The following is a 26,941-nucleotide window of genomic DNA, read 5'->3' as shown; positions in this document are numbered from 1 at the left end:
AAATGTCGGCCAGGACAATGGAGCGAGTCGTACTGGTATTGATGTTGATTCGTTTTTTGTGCTCGGTGCATAGCCAGGTCAGTTACTCCATTCCAGAGGAAATGTCGAAGGGCTCTTTAGTGGGTAATATAGTGCAAGATTTAGGCTTAGATATAAAAAGACTGAAAACAGGCAAGGGTCGAATATTCACGGGTGACCAGGCAGACTATATTGCGCTAGACAAGGACAGGGGCATCCTTCTGATCAAAGAGAGAATAGACCGAGAGGCACTGTGCGGACAAACATCTCCGTGTGCTTTACATTTTCAGATAATTCTTGAGAACCCTATGGAGTTATATAGCGTAACAGTAGAAATTACCGATATTAACGACAATCCTCCCAGTTTTGAAAAAAGCGATATGAAATTTGAGATAGGCGAAAATGCTGCAATCGGTGCTAGTTTCATTCTGGAGATAGCAGTTGATCCGGATGTTGGTGTCAATGGTCTCCAAACGTACACTCTGAAACCCACTGATAATTTTCAACTGAAATTAAACCAGCAACCAGATGGTGGAAATATTGTAGAAATGATTCTTCGGAAACCTCTAGACCGAGAGGAGCAGGAAAACATGATGTTAGTTTATACTGCAGTTGATGGAGGAGAGCCACAAATGTCAGGGACAGTTCAAATACACATTACTGTTTTAGATGCAAACGACAATGCCCCAGTTTTTACGCAGGACATTTACAAAGTGTCTGTTAGTGAAAACTCTCCTAAAGGGACACGTCTGACTGCAGTCAGTGCCACTGATGCTGACTATGGGTCTAACAATGTCGTGATATACTCTTTGTCACGAAGTATTGCAGGTATATCTGACATGTTTTCGGTTGATAGAAAAACCGGTGAAGTTACTTTGATCGGTCAGCTCGACTATGAAAAGGCACGAAATTATCAGTTTTTTGTTGAGGGTAGAGATGAAGGAGGACTTTCGGATTCTTGTAAAATAATTGTAGATGTTGTAGATGTAAATGACAACAGTCCAATTATTAGCACAATATCGAAATCCAGTACAATAGCCGAGGATGCTCCGTCTAATACAGTGATCGCAATGATCAGCGTGAATGATCCAGATTCGGAAAACAATGGTCAGGTCAGCTGTATTATCAATGAAAATATTCCTTTCGCAATCAAATCTACATCAAATCGTTTCTACAGCATAGTAACTGATAGTGAATTAGATCGGGAGACACACTCTGAATACAACATAACTGTAACCTGCTCGGATGAGGGTGTACCCTCCCTCTCCAGTCGCGCAGATTTGTCTTTAAAAATAACAGATGTAAACGACAATGCGCCTGTGTTTGTAAAGAGCTCGTATGAAGCTTCTGTTTCAGAAAACAACACACCGGGGCTGTCGATTTTCACTGTTAGAGCGCGAGACGCAGACTGGAATCAAAATGCTCGCGTGTCATACATATTAGAAGAGTCCTCGAATAACGGAGTGCCTGTGTCGTCTTACGTTTCTGTTAATGCAGAGAGTGGTGTAATTCATGCTGTGCGGTCGTTTGACTATGAGCAGGTTAAAGCCTTCACATTCCACGTAAAAGCGCAGGACGGAGGCTCTCCTCCATTGAGTAGCAATGTTAGTGTTAAAATAATAATACAAGATCAAAATGATAATGCACCCCAGGTTCTATATCCAGTACAAACGAGTGGAACTTTGGTGGCTGAGATTGTTCCTCGTTCAGCTGATGTGGGCTATCTGGTCACCAAAGTGGTGGCTGTTGATGTGGACTCTGGACAGAATGGCTGGCTCTCATACAAACTCCTAAAAGCGACAGACCGAGCGCTGTTTGAAGTTGGGGCTCAGAATGGAGAAATAAGAACCATTCGACAAGTAAATGATAAAGATGCCGTAAAACAAAAGCTCAGTGTTGTTGTGGAGGACAACGGACAGCCCTCTCGCTCTGCTACAGTCAATGTTAATGTGGCTTTGGCGGACAGCTTCCCTGAAGTGCTCTCAGAGTTCAGTGATTTTACGCACGACAAGGAGTACAATGACAACCTGACTTTTTACCTGGTCTTGGCCCTGGCTGTAGTTTCTTTTCTCTTCATCGTTTCAATAATAACCATACTGTCAGTCAAGTGTTACAGATGGAAACGTGACAGGATGTTTTATAAATCCAACGGAAATCTACCGGTTATTCCGTATTACCCGCCACTTTACGCAGATGTAGGTGGCACAGGAACTCTACAGCATGTGTACAACTACGAACATTACAGAACAACCGACTCCAGAAAGAGTGATCTGAAATATGTCAGACCTTGTAATCAAAGCATCATCAGTCTGGATAACACTGAAATACAGACTCTACCGCATGCACACGGCGAGAAACTGATTAACGACTCTGAGGATCAGGTGAGGGATTTTAAGTAACTTACTCTATTATATACGTTATTATTTTCAGCACGTATCATTTTATGTCGGATAGAAAACCACTTGGAATGTCATTTTTTGCAGTGCAATGCCTCCGGTGTATTGACTAACACTGCGCATAGTGTGTGCGTAATTGTGTCCATGGAATTGAACTGCGTGTTTGTGCCCACATTACTCATACACTACATGCTGTATATTAACTGAAATATAACTGTAGAATTAGCTTTAACAAGTAGAAGTATTTGGTATTTAGTAACAGTAAGGCTGTTAATTTTAGAAGCAGTACACTATTCCAAAATAGTGATATTCCATATTCCACTATTCCGTGATAGTCCATTTGCGTTTTAAATGCTTAAAAAAACATATACTTATATTGTGTGTAGTTCCTGTTGTTTGACTCGTAGTGCCGCTGTTGGTTAGTGAGTAGCAGCTGAGTGAAATTATATTAAGCAGTTCCTCCCCTTCTGGACCATACATCGTCGAGAGGAACAGTCGAACGGAGACCGTCGTGCGGTTAACATGAAAACCAAGACAGGATATATCCTTTGTTTGTTCACAGAGTATTAAACGAATTGGATGTACGCTATTTGGATTACTATACTTACCGAAGATTTGAATTTGAAGAACTGATATACAGTAGTTGTACCATTTATTCCGAGGAAAATGGAGAAAATCAGGATATGGCAAGTACCATTATTCATCTGCGTTTTCAGTTTCGGAGTAGCGTACGGGCAGGTTAGTTATTCAATTCCAGAAGAAATGCCCAAAGGCTCCTTTGTTGGAAACATAGCACAAGATTTGGGGTTGGATTTGAAAAGACTGAACACGGGCAAAGCTCGCATTTATACCGGAGACGATACAGAATACATCGCGCTGAACAAGGACAGGGGAGTCCTTTCTATCAAAGAGAGAATAGACCGAGAGACATTGTGCAGGCAGACTACGCCATGCGCTCTACATTTTCAGATCATGTTAGAGGATCCCATGGAATTCTACACAGTCACGTTAGAGATAACAGACATAAATGATAACCCACCTGTTTTCCGAAAGAATGAAATTAAATTTGAGATACACGAATTGGCACAAACAGGGGCGCGTTTCGTTTTAGAGACAGCAAATGACCAAGACGTCGGCGTCAATGGTCTCCAAAGCTATACATTGAATCCGACCAATAATTTCATACTGAAACTACACAGTGACACGGATGGTAATAAAAATGTCGAAATGGTCTTACAAAAATCGCTAGATCGAGAGAAGAATGATCACATAACCTTAATGTTGACAGCTTTAGATGGAGGCGACCCGCAGATGTCTGGAACAATGCAAATACAGATAACAGTGATTGACGCCAATGATAATGCCCCTGTCTGTTCTCAACCAGTTTATAAGGCTAGTGTAGCAGAACACGCTCCAAAGGGGACTGTTCTGACCACTGTTAAAGCCACAGACGCCGATCAAGGCTCATATGGCAAGATATCATATTCAATTTCTACAGAGGATGTAGAGTCATTGTTTACGATAAATTCCGATGAAGGTGTGGTACAGTTAATTGGGGATCTTGACTATGAAAAGCAGAAACATTACCAGTTCAATGTTCAGGCCAGGGATCACGGGGGCCATACTGATATTTGTAAAGTGATGATCAGTGTGAATGATATCAATGACAATAAGCCAAGCATTAGTGTAATGTCGAAATCAAACGCAATATCCGAAGATTCAAAAAAGGATACTGCAGTTGCGATACTTAATGTGCAGGATCAAGACTCTGGAGAAAACGGAAAAGTCCAGTGTTCAATAAACAATAACTTACCATTTTCGCTTAAATCAACTTCAAATAACTTTTTTAGCCTGGTGGGGGACGGCGATTTAGATCGGGAGCGACATCCAAATTATAACATTACTGTGACTTGTACTGATGAGGGAGTGCCTTCACTATCCACCAACCTCACGCTCCACTTACAGATATCAGATGTAAACGATAACCCACCTGTGTTTGAAAAGACCTTATATGAGGCCTTCATTCTAGAAAACAATTCACCAGGTGTCTCCATACTCACTATACATGCAAACGATGCCGACTGGAAGCAAAATGCACGTGTTTCGTACATGCTACAGGAATCCACCATAAACGGAGATTCCATTTCGGCTTATGTGTCTGTAAATGCCGACAGTGGAGTTGTTCATGCCGTACGCTCTTTCGACTATGAACAAATTAAACATTTTCAGTTTCAAGTTAAAGCTCAGGATGGAGGTTCGCCTCCACAAAGTACTAATGTGAGCGTGAAAGTTGTTATTCAAGACCAAAATGACAATGCACCCCAGGTGTTATATCCAGTGCATACAGGCAGCTCCCTTGTAGCTGAAATTGTCCCTCGGTCAGCAGATGTGGGTTATCTTGTGACAAAAGTTGTGGCTATAGATGTGGACTCTGGACAGAATGCCTGGCTCTCATACAAACTACAGAAAAACACGGAGAGGGCGCTGTTTGAAGTGGGCTCTCAGAATGGAGAAATAAGAACTATTCGCCAAATCACCGATAAAGATGCTGTGAAACAAAAGCTCACTGTTGTAGTGGAGGACAACGGACAGCCCTCTCGCTCTGCTACAGTCAATGTTAATGTGGCTTTAGCGGACAGCTTCCCTGAAGTGCTCTCAGAATTCAGTGATTTTACGCACAAGGAGTACAATGACAATCTGACTTTTTATCTCGTCTTGGCCCTGGCGGTAGTTTCTTGTCTTTTTATCGCGTCTATCATTGCGATTTTTTCAGTGAAATGCTACAGGTGGAGACGACAGCGGATGTTTTATAAATCCAACGGACATCTCCCTGTTATACCGTATTACCCGCCTCTTTACGCAGACGCTGGAAACACAGGAACTTTACAGCACGTGTATAATTATGAGGTATGCAGAACAACAGACTCTCGAAAGAGTGATCTGAAACATATGCGACCTTGCAGTCAGAGCATAATTAGTCTCAACACCAACGGAACCCTTACACTTCCGCATGCGCACAGAGAAAAGCTCATAATTGAGGATTCAGACGATCAGGTGAGCTTATATTTAAACATTTCTGGGTTGCTTTACATCAGACTTTCAGTATGGTAACAAATGACCGTGACTGATCACGTTAAACACGGATATTAGAGCCGATCCAATATTGCTGCTAGCCTTGGTGCTGAAGTCAATCACTTGTTTCTTTCTCTCTCTCTCTCTCTCTCTCTCTCTCTCTCTCTCTCTCTCTCTCTCTCTCTCTCTCTCTCTCTCTCTCTCTCTCTCTCTCTCTCTCTCTCTCTCTCTCTCTCTCTCTCTCTCTCTCTCTCTCTCTCTCTCTCTCTCTCTCTCTCTCTCTCTCTCTCTCTCTCTCTCTCTCTCTCTCTCTCTCTCTCTCTCTCTCTCTCTCTCATATTTTTTTTATGGACATAAGCTTTTTTCCATGTAGTGCTGTGTATCAATAGCTTTGAATATATTTTTTCACAGCATGTCTATACCTAAAAGGGAAAAAAAAATATCTTTGTAGTTTCATACGTTGGACTGTAAGTGCTGCTGTTAGTCAGGGTAACTCCCCGTAACATTTTACGGTAACTCCCCATAACGTCACAGTCAAGCAAAGAAAGAGAACCACTCAAAGCTTCATATCTGAATTCGGGGAAATATCGGGTCGGACACTATCTTCATTCGTTGCATGTTGATACCTGATGTAAGGACACAGCGCTTCGCAATACTGCTTTGGAATACATGGCTAATCGGATATCTACGTTTTGCTAACGAGAGAGACTGTTTTGGACTGATTTCAGAAAAGGAAAGTGTCGACTAGGACAATGGAGCGAGTCGTACTGGTATTGGTGTTGATTCATTTTTTGTGCTCGGTGCATAGCCAGGTCAGTTATTCTATTCCAGAGGAAATGTCGAAGGGCTCTTTAGTGGGTAATATAGCGCAAGATTTGGGCTTAGATTTAAAAAGACTGAAAACGGGCAAGGGCCGAATATTCACGGGTGACCAGGCAGACTATATTGCGCTAGACAAGGACAGGGGCATCCTTCTCATCAAAGAGAGAATAGACAGAGAAGCGCTGTGTGGGCAAATATCGCCATGCGCTTTACATTTTCAGATCATTCTTGAAAACCCGATGGAGTTATACAGTGTGACGGTAGAAATTATAGATATTAACGATAATCCTCCCAGCTTTGAAAAGAATGAAATGAAATTTGAAATCAGTGAAAATGCTGTAGTAGGTGCACGCTTCATGCTAGACATCGCAGTCGATCCAGACGTTGGCATCAATGGTCTCCAAGGCTACAACTTAAATCCTACACATAATTTTCAGTTAAACTTGAAAAGTCAGCGTGAGGGTGGTAAAATTGTAGAGATGGTTCTTCAGAAACCTCTAGATAGGGAAAAAGAAAAAGAGGTGGCTTTAGTGTTGACTGCAACTGATGGAGGTGAACCACTAATGTCGGGAACAGTTCAAATACATGTAAATGTGCTGGATGCGAATGATAATGCCCCGGTGTTTACGCAGCAGGTTTACAGAGCGTCTGTTATTGAGAATTCACCAAAAGGCACCCGATTGACTACTGTAAGTGCATCCGATGCTGATGACGGGTCTAACAGCGTTGTCACATATTCTTTGTCTAGAAGTACTGCTGGTATATCTGATTTGTTTGAAATAGAAAGGCGTAATGGCGAAATTATTTTGATCGGCGAGCTTGACTATGAACGCGCTCGTATTAACGAGTTTTATGTTGAAGGTAAGGACGAAGGGGGACTATCAGATTCATGTAAAGTAATTATCGATGTCATTGATGTAAATGATAATAGCCCAATTATTAGTACTATATCGAAATCCAGTACAATAGCCGAGGATGCCCCGTCTAATACAGTGATCGCAATGATCAGCGTGAATGATCCAGATTCAGAAAATAATGGTCAGGTCAGCTGTATTATCAATGACAACATTCCTTTCGCTATCAAAACAACAACAAATCGTTTCTACAGCATAGTAACTGATAGTGAATTAGATCGGGAGACACACTCTGAATACAACATAACTGTAACCTGCTCGGATGAGGGTGTACCATCCCTCTCCAGTCGCACAGATTTGTCTCTAAAAATGTCCGATGTAAACGACAATGCGCCTGTGTTTGAAAAGAGCTCATATGAGGCTTCTGTTTCAGAAAACAACACACCGGGGCTATCTATTTACACTGTTCGAGCGCAAGACGCAGACTGGAATCAAAATGCTCGCGTGTCATACATATTAGAAGAGTCCTCGAATAACGGAGTGCCTGTGTCGTCTTATGTTTCTGTTAATGCAGAGAGTGGTGTAATTCATGCTGTGCGGTCATTCGACTATGAGCAGATTAAATCATTCACATTCCACATAAAAGCGCAGGAAGGAGGCTCTCCTCCACTGAGTAGCAATGTTAGTGTTAAAATAATAATACAAGATCAGAATGATAATGCACCCCAGGTTCTATATCCAGTACAGTCTAGTGGTTCTCTGGTGGCTGAGATTGTGCCTCGTTCAGCAGATGTGGGCTATCTTCTCACCAAAGTGGTGGCTGTTGATGTGGACTCTGGACAGAATGCCTGGCTCTCTTATAAACTCCTAAAAGCGACAGACAGAGCGCTGTTTGAAGTTAGTGCACAGAATGGAGAAATAAGAACCATCCGACAAGTTAATGATAAAGATGCTGTTAAACAGAAACTCACTGTTGTAGTGGAGGATAACGGACAGCCCTCTCGCTCTGCTACAGTCAGTGTGAATGTGGCTTTGGCGGACAGCTTCCCTGAAGTGCTCTCGGAGTTCAGTGATTTTACGCACGACAAGGAGTACAATGACAACCTGACTTTTTACCTGGTTTTGGCCCTGGCTGTAGTTTCTTTCCTCTTCATCGTGTCCATCATAGCCATACTGTCAGTCAAGTGTTACAGATGGAGACGTGACAGGATGTTTTACAAATCCAACGGAAATCTACCGGTTATCTCGTATTACCCGCCTCTTTACGCAGACGTAGGGGGCACGGGTACTCTACAACACATGCACAATTATGAGGTTTACCGCACGACAGACTCTCGTAAAAGTTGTCTGAAATATGGTAGACCTGGCAGTGAAAGCATCGTTAGTCTGGATAACACTGGAACATTGCCACCTGCGCAAAGAGAAAAGCTGATCAATGAAGATTTTGATGATGAGGTGAGCAAATTGCCATATTCTATGTACTTATGACATGACATCTTGGTACTGAAATAACGTCATCATACTTGTCCTTTTATTACAAAAAAGTTTTTACTGAAAACTTCTGTCGGCCTAACTGTTTGTATTGGTGATGGTGACATGCATTTTCGCATTGACGGGTATAATCATGAAAACGTATGGTATGCCTGGACATCTTTTATTAGTTTTAAACTTTTTAGTTTTTACGTAATTCAACTTTTTCTTAACAAACTTGTATATATGTTATTTATGTATTCATGACCAATATTGAAATGCTTCTATTTATGAGTTATGGCACAAACAATGATCAGGCGCCTGCAATGTGCAAAACTATACTGTTTTGGTCATATGTTTGCAGTTCATTATACTGGACTCAGAGCGCCGCTGTTGGTTAGCTTCTTGCAGTGAACCACAGATGGGTATGGACAAATACATCCCCTCAAAATGTTAAAACAGTCGAGACAGAAGGCACGGCGCACATAACGCTCCGGATGCGTAGGAATATTTCTCATGCTTGGGATTTTTATTCTTTTTTTTCTCACAAGGAAAGATTCTTTGGTGCAATCATTCACGGCAAGAACGGTATATCGAAGAGGATATGATACATTTTGGAATATAATTTTCCGTGTAATTTGCTTTCTACCGCTGAGGAAAATGTCGGCCAGAACAATAGTGCGGCAAGTACCACTACTGATTATACTCCTTCTCTCTATCAGCTCGGCACATGGACAGGCCAGCTACTCCATTCCCGAGGAAATGGCGAAAGGCTCTGTTGTCGGTAACATTGCGCAGGATTTAGGCTTAGACCTCAAACGACTTAAATCGGGGAGAGCACGTATCTACACTGGGGACAACACGGAACACATCGAGCTGAGTAAAGACAAGGGGATGCTTGTTATCAAAGAGAGAATAGATCGCGAAGCATTATGCGGTCAAACCACGCCTTGTGCTCTTCATTTCCAGGTTATTCTAGAAAACCCTATGGAATTTTATAGTGTAACAGTCGAAGTCACTGACGTTAATGATAATGCGCCGTCTTTCAAAAATAATGAAATGGAATTTACTATCAGCGAGTCTGCTTTACCCGGAGCAAGATTTGTGCTCGAGAAAGCTATGGATTTAGACATAGGTACTAATGGTTTGCAGGGTTATTCCGTGAAGCCCACCGATCATTTTGCGCTTAAAGTACATAACGAGGCCGATGGCGGAAAGAATATCGAAATGGTCCTTCAAAAGCCTCTGGACAGAGAAATGAAAGACCATATAGCTTTGATCTTAACGGCCACAGATGGTGGTGATCCGAAATTATCAGGTACAGCTGAAATACATATTACGGTGTTGGATGCGAATGACAATGCCCCTGTCTTTACGCAGGCAATTTATAAAGCAGCCATCATCGAGAATGCTCCCAAAGGCACAATTTTAACAACAGTTCGAGCAACTGATGCTGACCTGGGTTCCAACGGCAAAATAACATATTCTATTACAAATAAAGGGGACGGCATTTCTGAACTGTTTAAGATTAATGAGTCTGATGGAGAAATTAAAGTGGTCGGCGATATTGATTTTGAAAAAGTGCAGCGTTTTGAAATACACATACGATCAAGTGATGAAGGTGGGCTTACAGATTCGTCTAAAGTTGTAGTGGATGTAGTAGACATAAATGATAACATGCCAGTTATTAATCTAATGTCCAAATCACCCGTGCTGTCTGAAGACTCGAAACCTGGCACGGTCATAACAATGATAAACATTCAGGATCAAGACTCAGGAGACAATGGTAAAGTTCACTGCTTGACGGACGACAACATACCTTTTACATTGAAATCGTCCACAAATAACTTCTTCAGTTTGGTAACCGATGGTGATTTAGACCGAGAACAAAACCCTTCATATAACATTATTGTGATGTGTTTTGATGAGGGAGTGCCCTCACTGTCCAGTAGCGTCTCTCTTTCATTACAGATATCAGACGTGAATGATAACGCGCCCATGTTTGAAAGAAGCTCATATGAGGCTTTCATTCTTGAGAACAACTCTCCGGGGTTATCCATATTTTCAGTAAAAGCGAAGGATGCGGACTGGAACCAAAATTCTCGAGTTTCATACATAATTGAGCAATCGTTAGTTAATGGAGTATCTGTTTCCTCTGTCGTGTCGGTTAATGCCGAAAGCGGGGTTATTCACGCAGTGCGCTCTTTTGATTATGAACAGATTAAATATTTTACCTTTCTCATTAAAGCGCAAGACGGGGGCTCTCCTCCACTAAGTAGTAGCGTTAGTGTAAAAATAATCATTCAAGACCAGAATGACAACGTACCACAGATCCTCTACCCTGTACATACTAGTGGTTCTCTGGTTGCTGAAATCGTGCCTCGTTCAGCAGATGTGGGCTATCTGGTCACCAAAGTGGTGGCTGTGGATGTGGACTCTGGACAGAATGCCTGGCTCTCATACAAACTGCAGAAAGCGACAGACAAGGCCCTGTTTGAAGTGGGCGCACAGAATGGAGAAATAAGAACTATTCGTCAAGTCATTGATAAAGATGCTGTGAAACAAAAGCTAACTGTTATTGTAGAAGACAATGGCCAACCCTCTCGCTCTGCTACAGTTAATGTTAATGTGGCTTTGGCAGACAGCTTTCCTGACGTGCTCTCAGAATTCAGTGACTTTACGCACGATAAGGAATACAACGACAATCTGACGTTTTACCTGGTCTTGGCCCTGGCCGTCGTTTCATTCCTCTTTATTGTGTCCATCATAGCCATACTGTCAGTCAAATGCTACAGATGGAGACGTGAACGGATGTTTTATAAATCCAACGGAAATCTACCGGTTATCCCGTATTACCCGCCTCTTTACGCAGACGTAGGGGGCACGGGTACTCTACAGCACATGCACAATTATGAGGTTTACCGCACGACAGACTCTCGTAAAAGTTGTCTGAAATATGGCAGACCTGGCAGTGAAAGCATCATTAGTCTGGATAACACTGGAACATTGCCACCTGCGCAAAGAGAAAAGCTGATCAATGAAGATTTTGATGATGAGGTGAGCATAATCATTCTGAAAATATGCTATTGTCATTGCGTTGGCTCTGACTATGGTACTGAAAATCTGTGCTTTTACCAACCATCTTTAATACTATTTCTTGTTTGTAATGATAACAGGTGCATTTTCATATTTTCAGACATCCTCATGAGCATTCTCTGCTCATGAAAGGGAGGCATATTCATTCAGTGAGATGCATGAGGTGGTGGAAACCGTTGTTCATACTGCCCCTGAAGGCTATGAAATGTTTTATTGATTGTGTTTCCATGGTCATGTGTGTTTATTAGTCTCCTTCACAAGTTTGATATACATATTTAGCAAATCCTAATGTCCCTTTGTACTTTAAGGTATTAAATTAGTGATAGTTTTCTTATATATTTTTGGTATATAGTTCTAGTTATGTTTTTGTAGTTCGTTACATTGGACTCAGAGTGACGCTGTTGGTCAGGGTGTAGCAGTGAACATAGGGTATCACAAACACCTCCCCTCATCATTATCCTAGCCAACGCAGAAACGACCGGACGCACGATTCAGACGATCTTAGTTACATTTAGGATTTACAGCTTTTTACTCTGGGATATACTGTGCCACATTTCTTCTTTCTGCTGTCAACGTCACGACGGAACCCTTTTGGAGTATATTTCACTGTGTGAATTGTGTTGTTTTTCCGCTGAGGAAAATGTCGAACAGAACAATAGTACGGCAAGTACCTCTACTGCTTATGTTTGCTCTATACGTCAGCTCGACGCACGGGCAAGTCAGTTATTCAATCCCTGAAGAAATGGCGAAGGGTTCTGTAGTCGGCAACATTGCGCAGGATTTGGGTTTAGACTTGAAACGACTTAAGTCAGGGAAAGGCCGTATTTACACGGGTGATAACACAGAATGCATCGAACTGAATAAGGAGAGGGGAGTCCTCTTAATTAAAGAAAAAATTGACCGTGAAGCTTTGTGCGGTCAGACAACGCCTTGCGCACTGCATTTTCAGGTCATTTTAGACAATCCTATGGAATTTTACAGCGTAACAGTAGAAATCATTGATGTGAATGACAATGCACCGTCTTTCAAAAAGAATCAGATGAAATTCAAGATTAGCGAGTCCGCTCTTCCTGGTGCAAGATTTGTGCTCGAAAAAGCTATGGATTCGGACATAGGTACAAATGGTCTTCAGAGCTATTCGATAAACCCTAAAGACAATTTCGCATTGAAATTACAAAACGAAGCAAATGGCGGAAAAACCGTCGAAATGGTTCTTCAAAAACCATTGGACAGAGAAAGCAAAGAATATGTCGTTTTGATCTTAACAGCCACGGATGGAGGCGATCCGAAATTATCAGGCACTGCTGAAATACTAATTACCGTGTTGGACGCAAATGACAATACACCAGTTTTTACGCAAGCAACTTACAAAACTACAATCACAGAGAATGCACCAAAGGGCACATTATTAGTGACAGTTAGCGCCACTGACGCCGACTTGGGCTCCTATGGCAAAATATCGTACTCGATAACAAATAGTGCAGATGATACACTTGAGCTGTTTCAGATAAATGAGGATAATGGTGAATTTCGTCTAATTGGTGATATCGACTATGAAAAGGCTCAGCATTTAGAAATACACATACAAGCAAGTGACGAAGGAGGTCTTACAGATTCGTCCAAAGTTGTAGTGGATGTAGTGGACACGAATGACAACAAACCAGTAATTAATATTATGTCAAAATCGCCGATGTTGTCCGAGGACTCCAAACCTGGCACAGTCATAACAATGATTAACATTCAGGACCAAGATTCAGGAGACAATGGTAAAGTCCACTGCTTGATGGATGAGAATATGCCTTTTACATTGAAATCTACATCCAATAACTTCATTAGTTTAGTTACTGATGGCGATTTAGACAGAGAACAAAACCCTTCATATAACATTAGTGTGACGTGCTCTGATGAGGGAGTACCCTCGCTATCCAGCAGTGTCTCTCTATCCTTACAGATATCAGACGTGAATGATAATGCGCCCGTGTTTGAAAAAAGCTCGTACGAGGCTTTTATTCTAGAAAACAATTCTCCAGGGCTCTCTATATTCACAGTAAAAGCAATAGACGCAGATTGGAACCAAAATTCTCGAGTTTCATATATTATGGAGGAATCTATGGTTAATGGCGTACCTGTTTCCTCTTTCGTGTCGGTTAATGCGGAAAGCGGGGTTATTCATGCAGTGCGCTCATTTGATTATGAACAGATAAAAGATTTTACGTTTCACGTTAAAGCACAAGATGGAGGCTCCCCTCCACTAACAAGCAGTGTTAGTGTAAAAGTTTTTACTCAAGATCAAAACGACAACGCACCACAGATCTTGTACCCTGTACAGTCTAGTGGTTCTCTGGTAGCTGAAATCGTGCCTCGTTCAGCAGATGTGGGCTATCTTGTCACCAAAGTGGTGGCGGTAGATGTAGATTCCGGACAAAATGCTTGGCTCTCTTATAAACTACAGAAAGGAACCGACAGGGCGCTCTTTGAAGTGGGCACACAAAATGGAGAAATAAAAACCATTCGTCAAGTCACTGATAAAGATTCAGTGAAGCAAAAGCTCACTGTTGTAGTGGAGGATAATGGACAGCCACCTCGCTCAGCTACAGTCAATGTTAATGTGGCTTTGGCGGACAGCTTCCCTGAAGTCCTCTCAGAATTCAGTGACTTTTCGCAGGACAAAGAATACAACGACAATCTCACTTTTTATTTAGTGCTGGCATTGGCTGTGGTTTCATTCCTCTTCATTGTGTCCATCATAGCCATACTGTCTGTAAAATGCTACAGATGGAGACGTGAGCGGATGTTTTATAAGTCCAACGGAAACCTCCCTGTCATTCCATACTATCCACCCCTATACGCAGACGTAGGTGGTACAGGAACTCTGCAGCATGTTTATAATTATGAGGTGTGCAGAACGACAGACTCCAGAAAGAGTGACCTGAAGTATGGCAGATCATGCAGCCAGAGCATAATTAGTCTGGACAACGGTGGCACTCTTCCACACGCACAGAGAGAAAACATTATTAGTGATGATTTTGATGATAAGGTGAGCAGAATATTTTTTAAGAAATTTAAGTTCTCTGTATGAATGTATGTGGGTTTGTAATCTGGTTGAAGTGATTGATAATTGATTGTTTTTCTACCCATGAAGCATCTCACTACTTCTGTTTGACATTCCATCAGTATGTATGCATAGGGTTTCTGTATCTCTGAATCGCTGTCCGTGGTACTGGAACTGTTATCTCAGTCTGTCTACTTTTACAATTGCTTTTCAACACATAATGCACCTCACCGCTTGTGTTTTACAATCCAACACTAGGCATAGGCCTTTCGTATCTCGAAGTCGCTGTCCATGGTTCTGAAACTGTTATCTCTCAGTTGTCTGTTTACTTATCTGCTCATATGCATGCTTTCTTGGCAATGGACAATTAGTTGTGGTGTTTCCGGTATACCCCTGATGTTTCATGTTAGCCCAATTCATCATGTCCTTCTCATTACTACATTTTAATACACGCCTGACTGACTTTTCCGTGTTCATGATTTGCTTTCTGCCCACGTTAACCGGGTCCATGGTGCCTTACATGTGATTCGATGGGATGGAGACGTGTGTAGTTCAGTGGATTGGACTCAGAGTGCCGCTGTTGGTTAACGTGTTACCGTTTTCGGTAGATATTTTCATCTGGACCTCCCTCTTTATCTCCGATGTAGACCAGACGGGGGAAGCTAAACGTCGAGTGTAACATTTGGAAGAATGAGACAAGGATGCACATAATTTAGCCTACAGACGGAACATAATTGCTTATTGTTGCATTTAGGTTTGAAGCTTTACTTCTGTTGATGTGGACATACTCGATCGGATTAATCATTTCTTCTGTGGACGGATCTATCTTCGCTATTTGTTTCCTCACGCAGAGAAAATGCCGGAAAGAACAATAGTGCAGCAAGTACCTCTGCTTATGTTTCTCCTGTCTGTCGTCTCGATGACACAAGCGCAGGTCAGCTATTCCATTCCCGAAGAAATGGCGAAAGGGTCTGTAGTCGGGAACATAGCGCAGGATTTAGGCTTGGATTTGAAAAGACTGAAATCTGGCAAAGCACGCATTTATACAACTGACAAAGCTGGTTACATCGAGTTGAATAGAGACAGAGGTATTCTCATTGTCAAAGAGAGAATTGACAGAGAAGTGCTGTGTGGTCAGACAACGCCTTGTGCTTTACATTTTCAGATTATTCTAGAAAGCCCCATGGAATTTTACAGTGTAACCGTCGAGGTCACTGATGTGAATGATAATTCACCGTCTTTTAAAAACAACGAAATTAAATTCAAAATAAGCGAGTCTGCTGTACCTGGTGTTAGATTTGCTTTAGAAAGAGCGATGGATTCGGATGTTGGTAGTAATGGTCTACAGACCTATTCGTTAACTCCTACTGACAATTTCGCACTGAAATTGCAAAACCAGGCTGATGGCGGTAAAACTGTTGAGATTATTCTACAGAAACCTTTAGACAGAGAAAAGAACGAACATATTACTTTGATTTTAACAGCCGTGGATGGAGGGGATCCAAAATTAACTGGCACGGCAGAAATACATATCACAGTGTTGGACGCAAATGATAATGCGCCTGTTTTTACGCATGCTATTTACAAAGCAACCATAACTGAGAATGCTCAAAAAGGCACATTAGTAACAACAGTTAGCGCATCTGATGCAGACCACGGATCTAACGGTAGAATAACATACTCCATTACTAACACTGTGGATAATATACCTAACATATTTCAAATTAACGACGCTGATGGCGAATTAACAGTTATTGGTAACATTGATTATGAAGAATCCCATCACTATGAAATACATATACAAGCAAGTGATGAGGGGGGACTTAGAGATTCATCCAAAATTGTAGTTGATGTTATTGACATAAATGACAACAAGCCAGTCATTAACATCATGTCGAAATTGAGTATAATATCTGAGGACTCCACACCTAGCACAGTCATAACAATGATAAACATCCAGGACCAAGATTCCGAGGAAAATGGCAAGGTCCACTGTTTAATAGATGACAACATTCCTTTTACATTAAAGTCAGCATCAAGTAATTTCTTCAGTTTAGTCACTGAAGGCAGTTTAGACCGAGAGCAAACTCCTTCATATAACATCACAGTCGTGTGCTCTGATGAGGGAACACCGTCACTCTCAAGCAGCATGACCCTCTCCTTACAGATATCAGATGTGAATGATAATGCACCTGTGTTTGAGAAAAGCTCGTATGAGGCTTTTGTCCTGGAAAATAATTCACCGGGGCTTTCCGTATTCACGGTAAAAGCAAAAGATGCGGATTGGAACCAAAACGCTCGAGTGTCGTATATGCTAGAGGAGTCGTCAATTAATGGCGTGTCAGTCACGACTTACGTCTCAGTCAATGCTGAGAGTGGAGTCATACATGCTGTGCGTTCGTTTGATTATGAGCAAATCAAACATTTTACTTTCCGCGTTAAAGCGCAAGACGGTGGTTCCCCTCCACTAAGCAGTAATGTAAGTGTTAAAGTAATTATCCAAGACCAAAATGATAATGCGCCTCAGATTCTATATCCAGTGCAGACTGGGGGCTCTTTAGTAGCTGAAATTGTCCCTCGGTCAGCAGATGTGGGCTATCTTGTCACCAAAGTTGTGGCTGTAGATGTGGACTCTGGACAGAATGCCTGGCTCTCATACAAACTACAGAAATCAACAGACAGGGCGCTGTTTGAAGTGGGCCCACAGAATGGCGAAATAAAAATTATCCGTCCAATTAGTGATAAAGATGCAATCAAACAAAAACTTACCATCGTAGTGGAGGACAACGGACAGCCTTCTCGCTCTGCAACAGTTAACGTTAACGTGGCTTTGGCGGACAGCTTTCCTGAGGTGTTATCGGAGTTCAACAAAGTGAAACAGGACCGGGAGTTCAATGACAATCTGACTTTCTATCTAATTTTGGCACTGGCCGTTGTTTCATTTCTTTTCATAGTCTCTGTCATAGCCATTCTCTCAGTGAAATGCTATAGATGGAGACGTGAACGGATGTTTTACAAATCCAATGGAAATCTGCCAGTCATCCCATATTATCCACCCCTTTACGCAGACGTTGGAGGCACAGATACCTTAAAACATGTCTATAACTATGAGGTGTGCAGGACAACAGACTCTAGAAGGAGTGATTTAAAATATGGTAGACCTGGCAGTCAAAGCATCATTAGTCTGGACACAACCGGAACTCAAACTCTTAAGCAGAGGAGCTTGCTCTGTGACGATTCAGACGACCAGGTGAGGTTCAAGTAGTAATTGTTTTATTGTTGTTGTTTCTATTGTTATTGTAAGTCTTCCCCTCAATGTTCGGTTCATGTTTTCATTATAGGGTGTAAACATGTGGGCACACGGTGTACTGCCTTGGCATGCTTATACATATAAGCTACTGTAGGAATATAACCATATTATATCAACATACACCACGCATACTTGTACTCATTGTCCTGCAGTTTTTGTCTAGTGCTCTAAGTGCCGCTGTTGATCAGTGTTTAAACCTATAAAACGTTTGGTCCTCCCACTAGCTTAACATTCATACACTCACACATCGAGTGTGTCTTTCTTTTAGCGTGTTTACAGGAAGGCTTTGGTTGCGTTGATCATATAGAGTAACCAATGTAGCCCGAACAGCAATTCGATTTGTACAGCAGATACAAAGGAGCTTTCTTATCACTTTTCTTTATCAGTCATTCTTTTTTCCGTTTACGACATGGCGATTCTTTGTTATGAGGATACAAAGAGAACCATCTCGATGCTGCGGACATGGCTGACACAGATCCTCGTCCTTTTCTTCCTTGTCGCGGAGGTTGCGCACGGCCAGGTCCGTTATTCCATCCCCGAGGAAATGGCAAAGGGATCAGTTGTGGGAAACATCGTTCAAGATCTCGGTTTGGATATTAAGAGACTAAAATCTGGACGGGCTCGGATCTTTACTGAGGACAGTCGTGAGTACATCGGTCTGAATGCAGATAAAGGGACGCTGGTTGTGAAAGAGAGAATAGACAGAGAGGAGCTGTGCGCGCAAGTAACCCCCTGCTCTTTACATTTCCAGATTATTCTGGATAATCCTATGGAGCTTCATCGTATAGATGTAGAGATTTTAGACATTAATGATAATTTACCGGTGTTCACCAAGAAAGAAATGAATTTTCAGATAATTGAATCAGCAGTACCAGGTGCCCGATACTCACTCGACAGTGCCAAAGATGCGGATGTTGCATCAAATGCGCTACAGTCCTACACTCTGCAGCCAAACGATCATTTCACGTTAAAAACTATTACTCGCCCTGACAATACTAAATATGCTGAGATGGTACTGAAAACCCCTTTAGACAGAGAGAAAAATGAGGAGCATAAATTACTATTAACTGCATATGATGGGGGCAGTCCTCAAAAGTCTGGAACAATCAGAATCAATGTCATTGTTTTGGATGCAAACGACAACGCACCAGCATTTAGTCAATCACTTTACAGAGTATCTGTACCAGAAAATACTGTGTCTGGTACAGTTGTCTTGAGAATCAGTGCAACTGATACAGACCAGGGGACAAACGGAGAGGTCATGTATTCTTTATCACAAAGTAGTGACAGCATATCTGACCTTTTTGATATTAATGAGCACACTGGGGATATTGTTGTCAAAGGACTGATAGATTTCGAAAAATCCAAGACGTATGAATTAAATGTTGAGGCAACAGACAAAGGAGGTTTAACAGATACGAGTAAAGTTCTTATTGAGGTCCTAGATGTAAACGACAACGCCCCTGTAATCAGCGTAATATCTTTTTCAAACCCAATACCCGAAGATGCTGCTCCAGAGACCGTTATTGCCATTCTTAATATAAAAGATTTAGATTCTGAGAAAAACGGAAGGGTCAAGTGCAACATTAATTCGAATTCTCCCTTTAAGATAAAGCCGTCTTCTTCAAATTTTTACAGCTTAGTTACCGACCAGATTTTGGATCGTGAAAAGGAGTCTGAGTATAACATAACGATTACAGCTACCGATGAAGGGTCACCATCTTTGTCGACTAATAAAACTATGACACTGAAAATATCTGATGTTAATGACAATGCTCCTCTTTTTCGACAGCAGTTATACACGGCATATATTATGGAAAATAACTCACCAGGAGTGTCCATATTTGCTGTGGAAGCGCGTGATAAAGATTCAGGGAATAATGCAAGAGTGTCTTATTTCCTTGACGAATTTAGTGTTAATGGGGTCGCTGCTACAGCATATGTCTCTGTGAATGCAGAAAGTGGCGTGATTCTAGCTGCTCGTTCTTTCGATTATGAGCAAATAAAGGAATTTCATATTCGCGTAAAGGCACAGGACGGAGGTTCGCCACCTCTCAGCAGCAACGTGAGCGTAAAAATAATTATTCAGGACCAGAATGACAACTCACCTCAGATTCTATATCCAGTACACACTAGTGGCTCCCTGGTTGCAGAAATTGTGCCTCGCACAGCAGATGTGGGCTACCTTGTCTCTAAGGTAGTCGCTGTTGATGTGGATTCTGGCCAGAATGCTTGGCTGTCATACAAACTACAAAAAGCAACTGACCGAGCACTGTTTGAAGTCGGCGCACAGAATGGAGAAATAAGAACTATTCGCCAAGTGACTGATAAAGATGCTGTGAAACAAAAGCTCATTGTTATAGTGGAGGACAACGGACAGCCCTCTCGCTCAGCTACAGTTAATGTCAACGTGGCTTTGGCAGACAGCTTTCCTGAAGTGCTCTCAGAGTTCACTGATTTTACGCACGACAAGGAGTACAACGACAACCTGACTTTTTATTTAGTTTTAGCTCTGGCTGTAGTGTCTTTTCTATTCATTGTCTCTATCATAGCCATACTGTCAGTGAAATGCTACAGATGGAGACGTGACAGGATGTTTTATAAGTCCAATGGAAATCTACCAGTTATTCCATACTATCCACCGCTTTACGCAGACGTGGGGGGCACAGGTACTCTACAGCATGTTTACAATTACGAAGTCTGCAGAACCACTGATTCGAGAAAGAGTGATCTGAAATACAACAAACCATGTAGTCAGAGCATCATTAGTCTGGACAGCGCTGGAACACAGACACTGACGCATAGGCAAATGGATCAATTGATTCTGGAAGATTCTGAAAAGGTGAGCGGTGTTTTGGTATATATGTGCCAATAATAGGCATATCTATATGTAATTGTCAAAATCTATATGTATATGTACATAAGATGATATATGTGGTCCTGTATCGTTATATTCCTCTCCACTTGGCATTTTCATCTTTTTTCGCTGGTGGCAGTTCGAAAGACAGTTTCTAAAGAAAAGTTCACTTTAGGAGTGGCCTGTGTGCAATGTTTGGTTAGTGCTCTAAGTGCCGCTGTTGATCAGTTTTAGTATAACTGTATTAAAGGCATCATACGTCAGTCCTCTCTGGCTGTGGTCCCTCCCTCATTGCAGCAGCTCTCTGCGCGTAAAAGGACGTGACAGTCGTCTTTTATATCGGTTGCATTGTATATTTCCCAACAACGTCAGGATAGGATTTTATTCTTTTCTTGATCTACTTGTTTAGTTATGTGGAATTTTCCTACTCCCAGCTTCGACGGATGTGTATCAGTATCGAGAGTTTGGAAATGGCAGATGCGGCTCTTCGTCGCTTTTGTTTGCCTTGCGCTCGGTGCGCACGGCCAGGTCCGTTATTCTGTTCCCGAGGAAATGGCTAAGGGCTCGCTGGTGGGAAATATCGCACAGGATCTTGGTTTGGATGTTAAAAGGCTGAAATCAGGGAGAGCGCGGATCTTTACCGAGGACAGTCGTGAGTATATCGGTCTGAATGCGGACAAAGGGACATTGGTCATAAAAGAGAAAATAGACAGAGAGGAGCTGTGTGGTCAGTTGTCGCCATGCTCTTTACATTTCCAAATAATTTTGGAAAATCCGATGGAGCTTCATCGTATTGATGTAGAGATTCTAGACATTAATGACAACGCTCCTGTGTTCTCCAGAAAAGAAATCGACTTTCAGATTAGTGAGTCGTCCCTTCCAGGGTCAAGATACTCTCTGGATAGTGCAAACGATCCGGATGTCGGACTGAATACACTCCAGAGCTACACTCTTAATCCAACTGAGCATTTTACTTTGAAGACAGTAGCTAATAATGATGGATCAAAATATGTAGAAATGGTTTTACAAACGCCACTCGACAGGGAAAAACAAGAGGAGCACAAGTTGATTTTGACAGCATTTGACGGTGGTAATCCGCAGAAGTCTGGCACAGTAAATATCAATGTTGTTGTTATGGATGCGAATGACAATGCGCCTGTATTCAGCCAGTCTGTGTATAAGTCTTTGTTACCTGAAAATTCTGCTCACGGTACTGTTGTAGTTACAGTGACTGCAACGGACGAAGACCAAGGAACTAATGGAGAATTGACATATGTGTTTTCTAAAAGCACGGGTAGCGCCATGAATCTTTTCAAAATCGACCACAATAGTGGCGCTATCACAGTAAATGGTAACTTAGACTTTGAAAAATCAAAACAATTTCAACTAAATGTAGAAGTAGTCGACAAGGGCGGTTTAACAGATACATGCAAAGTCATTATTGAACTTACTGACGTCAATGACAATGGGCCAGTCATAAGTGTAATATCTTTTTCCAACCCGATCCCCGAAGACTCCACCCCTGAGACAGTTATAGCGATGCTGAACATAAAAGATGTTGATGCAGGGAAAAATGGGCAGGTGAAATGTTCAGTTAATCGAGATCTCCCTTTTAGAATCACGTCATCTTCTTCCAATTTTTATAGTTTAGTGACTGATCAGGTTTTAGATCGCGAAAAAGTGTCAGAATATAACATAACAATTACAGCTGTAGACGAAGGTTCACCTCCTTTGTCTACAAATCAAACAATTACTTTGAAAATATCTGACGTCAATGATAATGCCCCTGTATTTCAACGACAATCTTATACATCATATATTATGGAAAATAATTCGCCGGGTGTGACCATATTTGCCGTCAAGGCCAAAGACAAAGATATGGGTAATAATGCAAGAGTGTCATACTTTCTTGATGATCTTCCTGTCAATGGAATATCTGCGTCAGAATACATCTCTGTAAATGCAGAAAGTGGAATGATCATTGCAGCTCGCTCTTTTGATTATGAGCAAATAAAGGAACTCAATGTCCGCGTAAAAGCGCAGGACGGTGGCTCACCACCCCTCAGTAGTAACGTGAGTGTGAAAATAATTATTCAGGACCAGAATGACAATGCACCGCAGATTCTGTATCCAGTGCAAACGAGTGGCTCTCTCGTTGCTGAAATTGTACCTCGTTCAGCAGATGTGGGCTATCTGGTCACCAAAGTGGTGGCTGTGGATGTGGACTCTGGACAGAATGCCTGGCTCTCATACAAACTACAGAAAGCAACAGATAGAGCCCTGTTTGAAGTGGGGGCTCAGAATGGAGAAATAAGGACCATTAGACAAGTGACTGATAAAGATGCTGTGAAACAAAAGCTCACTATTGTAGTGGAGGACAATGGACAGCCCTCTCGCTCAGCTACTGTCAATGTCAACGTGGCTTTAGCGGACAGCTTTCCTGAAATTCTCTCGGAGTTCACTGACTTTACGCACGACAAAGAATACAATGATAACCTGACTTTTTATTTAGTTTTAGCTTTGGCTGTAGTCTCATTTCTGTTCATTGTCTCTATAATAGCCATACTGTCCGTAAAATGCTACAGATGGAGACGTGAGAGGATGTTTTATAAGTCCAATGGAAATCTCCCCGTTATTCCATACTATCCACCGCTTTACGCAGACGTGGGGGGCACGGGTACTTTGCAACATGTTTACAATTACGATGTCTACAGAACAACGGACTCAAGAAAAAGTGATCTGAAATATGGTGGGCCTTGTGATCAAAGTATCATAAGTCTGGATACCAATGAAACGCACACCCTCTCGCGTGCGCAAAGGGAGATGAAGGATTTTGATGGTGCTGACGACAAGGTGAGACATGTTATTTAGGGCGCACCAACTTTAATTCTGATAAAGTGTTTTCTTTATTTAAGATCGCTGAGCTAGGATTTCTGTTTTATTTACTTCATGTTCAGTTGTGTACACAACTCTTTTTGTTAGATGTCTCTTACCTGTAACATTGATTAGAATGGACTTTTGGATACACTACAATGCCTTACGCAATGTTGTCACAATGGACGATATTCACAATCATAGATTGTTGTGGCTCATTTAGTAGATTTTATAGTAAGGTGCAACCTGCATGTTCATTTGTATTTTTATTGCAACTGCAGTATTGTACACGGTCTCTAAGTGCCGCTGTTGGTCAGGTTCATTTCAATTGAAACACCATAGCCGTAGGTCCACCTACACTGTCTGACATCATTTTTTGCAGTAGCCTACACGGTCGCATCTCAAACAGCTCCTAGTAAAACATACATAGCATTGCCGACATACAGTTGGATATATGGTCACTGGATTTTGCGATTTCAAGGGTGGATCCAGAGGAATTTCGACATTGGATTTATATTAATTTGTTCTCCGGTGTGGTTCCATCATGGGAAGCCTTTGTTGCAGCGATGCTTGTAGACTGATCGGGACATGGCAGACGCGTCTTCTCGTGGTTTTTGTCTGCATTGAAATGGTGGTGCGTGGCCAGGTTCGCTATTCTGTTCCCGAGGAGATGGTAAAGGGCTCGCTAGTGGGAAATATCGCTCAGGATCTTGGTTTGGATATTAAAAGACTGAAATCTGGAAGAGCTCGCATCTTTACTGAGGACAGTCGTGAGTACATCGGTCTGAATGCAGATAAAGGGACGCTGGTTGTGAAAGAGAGAATAGACAGAGAGGAGCTGTGCGCGCAAGTAACCCCTTGCTCTTTACATTTCCAGATTATTCTGGATAATCCATTGGAGCTGCATCGTGTAGATGTAGAAATATTAGATATTAATGACAATGCCCCTAGTTTTTTGAGGAAAGAGATTGATTTTCAGATTAGTGAATCGGCTGTTCCAGGCTCAAGGTACTCCTTGGATAGTGCACACGATCCTGATGTGGGTCTGAATACGCTTCAGACATACAATTTACACCCATCTGATCACTTTTCGTTGAAGACAGTATCTCGTCAAGACGGTTCAAAATATGTTGAAATGATTTTACAAACTGCACTTGACAGAGAGAAACAAGAGCAGCATAATTTGATTTTAACTGCCTTAGATGGGGGAACCCCACAGAAATCGGGCACAGTAAAGATAAATGTTATAGTTTTGGATGCTAACGATAACGCACCTGTACTCAGCGAAAGCGTTTATCGAGTGTCTCTGGCAGAGAATGTATCACAAGGGACCGTTATTCTGAAAGTCAGTGCATCTGATAAAGATCAAGGCACTAACAGTGACATTACATATTCATTTTCTAAGAGTTCTGGTAAAGCTTTAGATCTGTTCAGTATTGACTCAAAAACCGGTGACATTGCCGTGAACAGAGCATTAGATTTCGAAAAAACAAAGCAGTATGAACTAAATGTCGAAGCCACTGATGATGGAGGGTTAACAGATACCAGGAAGGTGTCGATAGAGGTTGTGGATGTAAATGACAATGCTCCTGTTATTAATATAGTTTCATTTTCCAATCCGATTCCCGAAGACTCCTCTCCAGAGACTGTGATTGCACTGTTTAATGTCAAAGACGTTGACTCTGGAAAAAATGGGCAGGTGAAATGTTCAATTGATCGAGACTTGCCCTTTCGAATAATATCAACATCCAATAATTTTTATAGTTTGGTCACCGACCAGGTCTTAAATCGCGAAAAGGTGGCCGAATATAACATAACAATTACAGCTACAGATGGTGGATCACCGTCTTTCTCAACTAATAAGACTATGACACTGAAATTATCAGATGTCAATGACAATGCCCCTGTTTTCCAACAACAGTCATACACAGCATATGTTATGGAAAATAACTCGCCTGGGGTGTCTATATTTACAGTCACAGCCAGCGATAAAGACTCCGGTAACAATGCACGAGTATCCTATTTTCTTGAAGACCTCTCGGTCAGAGGAATTTCACCTGCTGATTATGTATCTATTAATGCAGAGAGTGGACAGATTACTGCTGCTCGGTCTTTTGATTATGAGCAAATAAAAGAATTCCACGTATGCCTAAAAGCGCAAGACGGAGGCTCTCCGCCTCTTAGTAGCAATATGACGGTGAAAATAATCATTCAAGACCAGAATGACAACGCACCACAGATTCTGTATCCAGTGCAGACCAGTGGCTCCCTGGTGGCAGAAATTGTGCCTCGCACAGCAGATGTGGGCTATCTTGTTTCTAAAGTAGTCGCTGTTGATGTGGACTCTGGACAGAATGCTTGGCTCTCTTACAAACTTCAGAAAGGAACAGACAGAGCTCTATTTGAAGTCGGCGCACAGAATGGAGAGCTAAGAACTATCAGACAAGTCACTGATAAAGATGCCGTGAAGCAGAAGCTCACTGTTATAGTGGAGGACAACGGACAGCCCTCTCGCTCAGCTACAGTCAATGTTAATGTGGCTTTGGCAGACAGCTTTCCTGACGCGCTGTCCGAATTCAGTGACTTTACGCACGACAAGGAATACAACAACAATCTCACTTTTTATTTAGTCCTGGCCCTTGCGGTTGTTTCATTTCTATTCATCGTGTCCATAATAGCCATATTGTCAGTGAAATGTTACAGATGGAGACGTGAGCGGATGTTCTTTAAGTCCAATGGAAATCTCCCTGTTATTCCGTATTATCCACCACTTTACGCAGACGTAGGGGGCACAGGTACTCTTCAGCACGTATACAACTATGAGGTGTGCCGCACCACTGACTCCAGAAAAAGCGATCTAAAATATAACAGACCTAGCCAAAGTATGATAAGTCTGGACTCAACTGGAACGCTTACACTGCCGCATGCGCGAAAGGATATAACACATATTGATGGTACAGACAACCAGGTGAGCTCCTACCAAGTATAGGTGTCCATCATCACCTTTTGCTATACTTTGCTTATATTTTAACATGTATGCTATTATGCAGAAATGCAGTGTGTACCCTATTTGTTTTGTTTTGTTTTGTTTAAAAAAACAACCCGTATCACCACATCAAT

The 26,941-nt window shown here is 41.9% G+C and overlaps 5 protein-coding genes across 21 annotated transcripts in view; all 5 read left to right on the top strand.

The window, feature by feature from the left end:
- The window catches only part of LOC143132571 (protocadherin gamma-A4-like), a 202,319-nt gene that overhangs the window by 132,563 nt on the left and 42,815 nt on the right, over positions 1-26,941 (top strand). The window contains exon 1 of one of the 17 annotated variants that reach the window (XM_076292174.1): positions 9,293-11,689. The exons of 15 other annotated variants lie outside the window; for them this stretch is intronic. In XM_076292174.1, coding sequence (XP_076148289.1) covers positions 9,293-11,689 — 2,397 coding nt within the window. Of the gene's footprint in view, positions 1-9,292; positions 11,690-24,461; positions 26,790-26,941 lie in introns of those variants that run through there. One more of the 17 variants, XM_076292185.1, reaches the window with a different exon arrangement.
- LOC143133291 (protocadherin gamma-A5-like) lies at positions 18-2,417 on the top strand. Its single transcript, XM_076293075.1, has one exon. The coding sequence runs from the start codon at positions 18-20 to the stop codon at positions 2,415-2,417; it is 2,400 nt and encodes a 799-aa protein (XP_076149190.1).
- LOC143133290 (protocadherin gamma-A11-like) lies at positions 6,239-8,650 on the top strand. Its single transcript, XM_076293073.1, has one exon. It carries the CDS (start codon positions 6,239-6,241, stop codon positions 8,648-8,650), a length of 2,412 nt encoding a protein of 803 aa, XP_076149188.1.
- Positions 15,151-18,045, top strand: LOC143133289 (protocadherin gamma-A11-like). Its single transcript, XM_076293072.1, has one exon. It carries the CDS (start codon positions 15,637-15,639, stop codon positions 18,043-18,045), a length of 2,409 nt encoding a protein of 802 aa, XP_076149187.1. The 5' UTR covers positions 15,151-15,636.
- On the top strand, positions 20,684-23,818 carry LOC143133288 (protocadherin gamma-A7-like). The gene is made up of 3 exons (XM_076293071.1): positions 20,684-20,759; positions 21,402-21,737; positions 22,986-23,818. The coding sequence occupies exons 1-3, from the start codon at positions 20,684-20,686 to the stop codon at positions 23,816-23,818; spliced, it is 1,245 nt and encodes a 414-aa protein (XP_076149186.1).

This window comes from Alosa pseudoharengus, unplaced genomic scaffold, assembly GCF_046254945.1.
Source record: "Alosa pseudoharengus isolate Yale_2024_CS ecotype anadromous, Long Island Sound unplaced genomic scaffold, YU_APseudo_1.1 YU_APseudo_1.1_scf_19, whole genome shotgun sequence".
Classification (NCBI taxonomy): Eukaryota; Metazoa; Chordata; class Actinopteri; order Clupeiformes; family Clupeidae; genus Alosa; species Alosa pseudoharengus.
The sequence above is the reverse complement of the archived record's forward strand: the minus strand, read 5'-3'. Positions and strand labels throughout refer to the sequence as shown.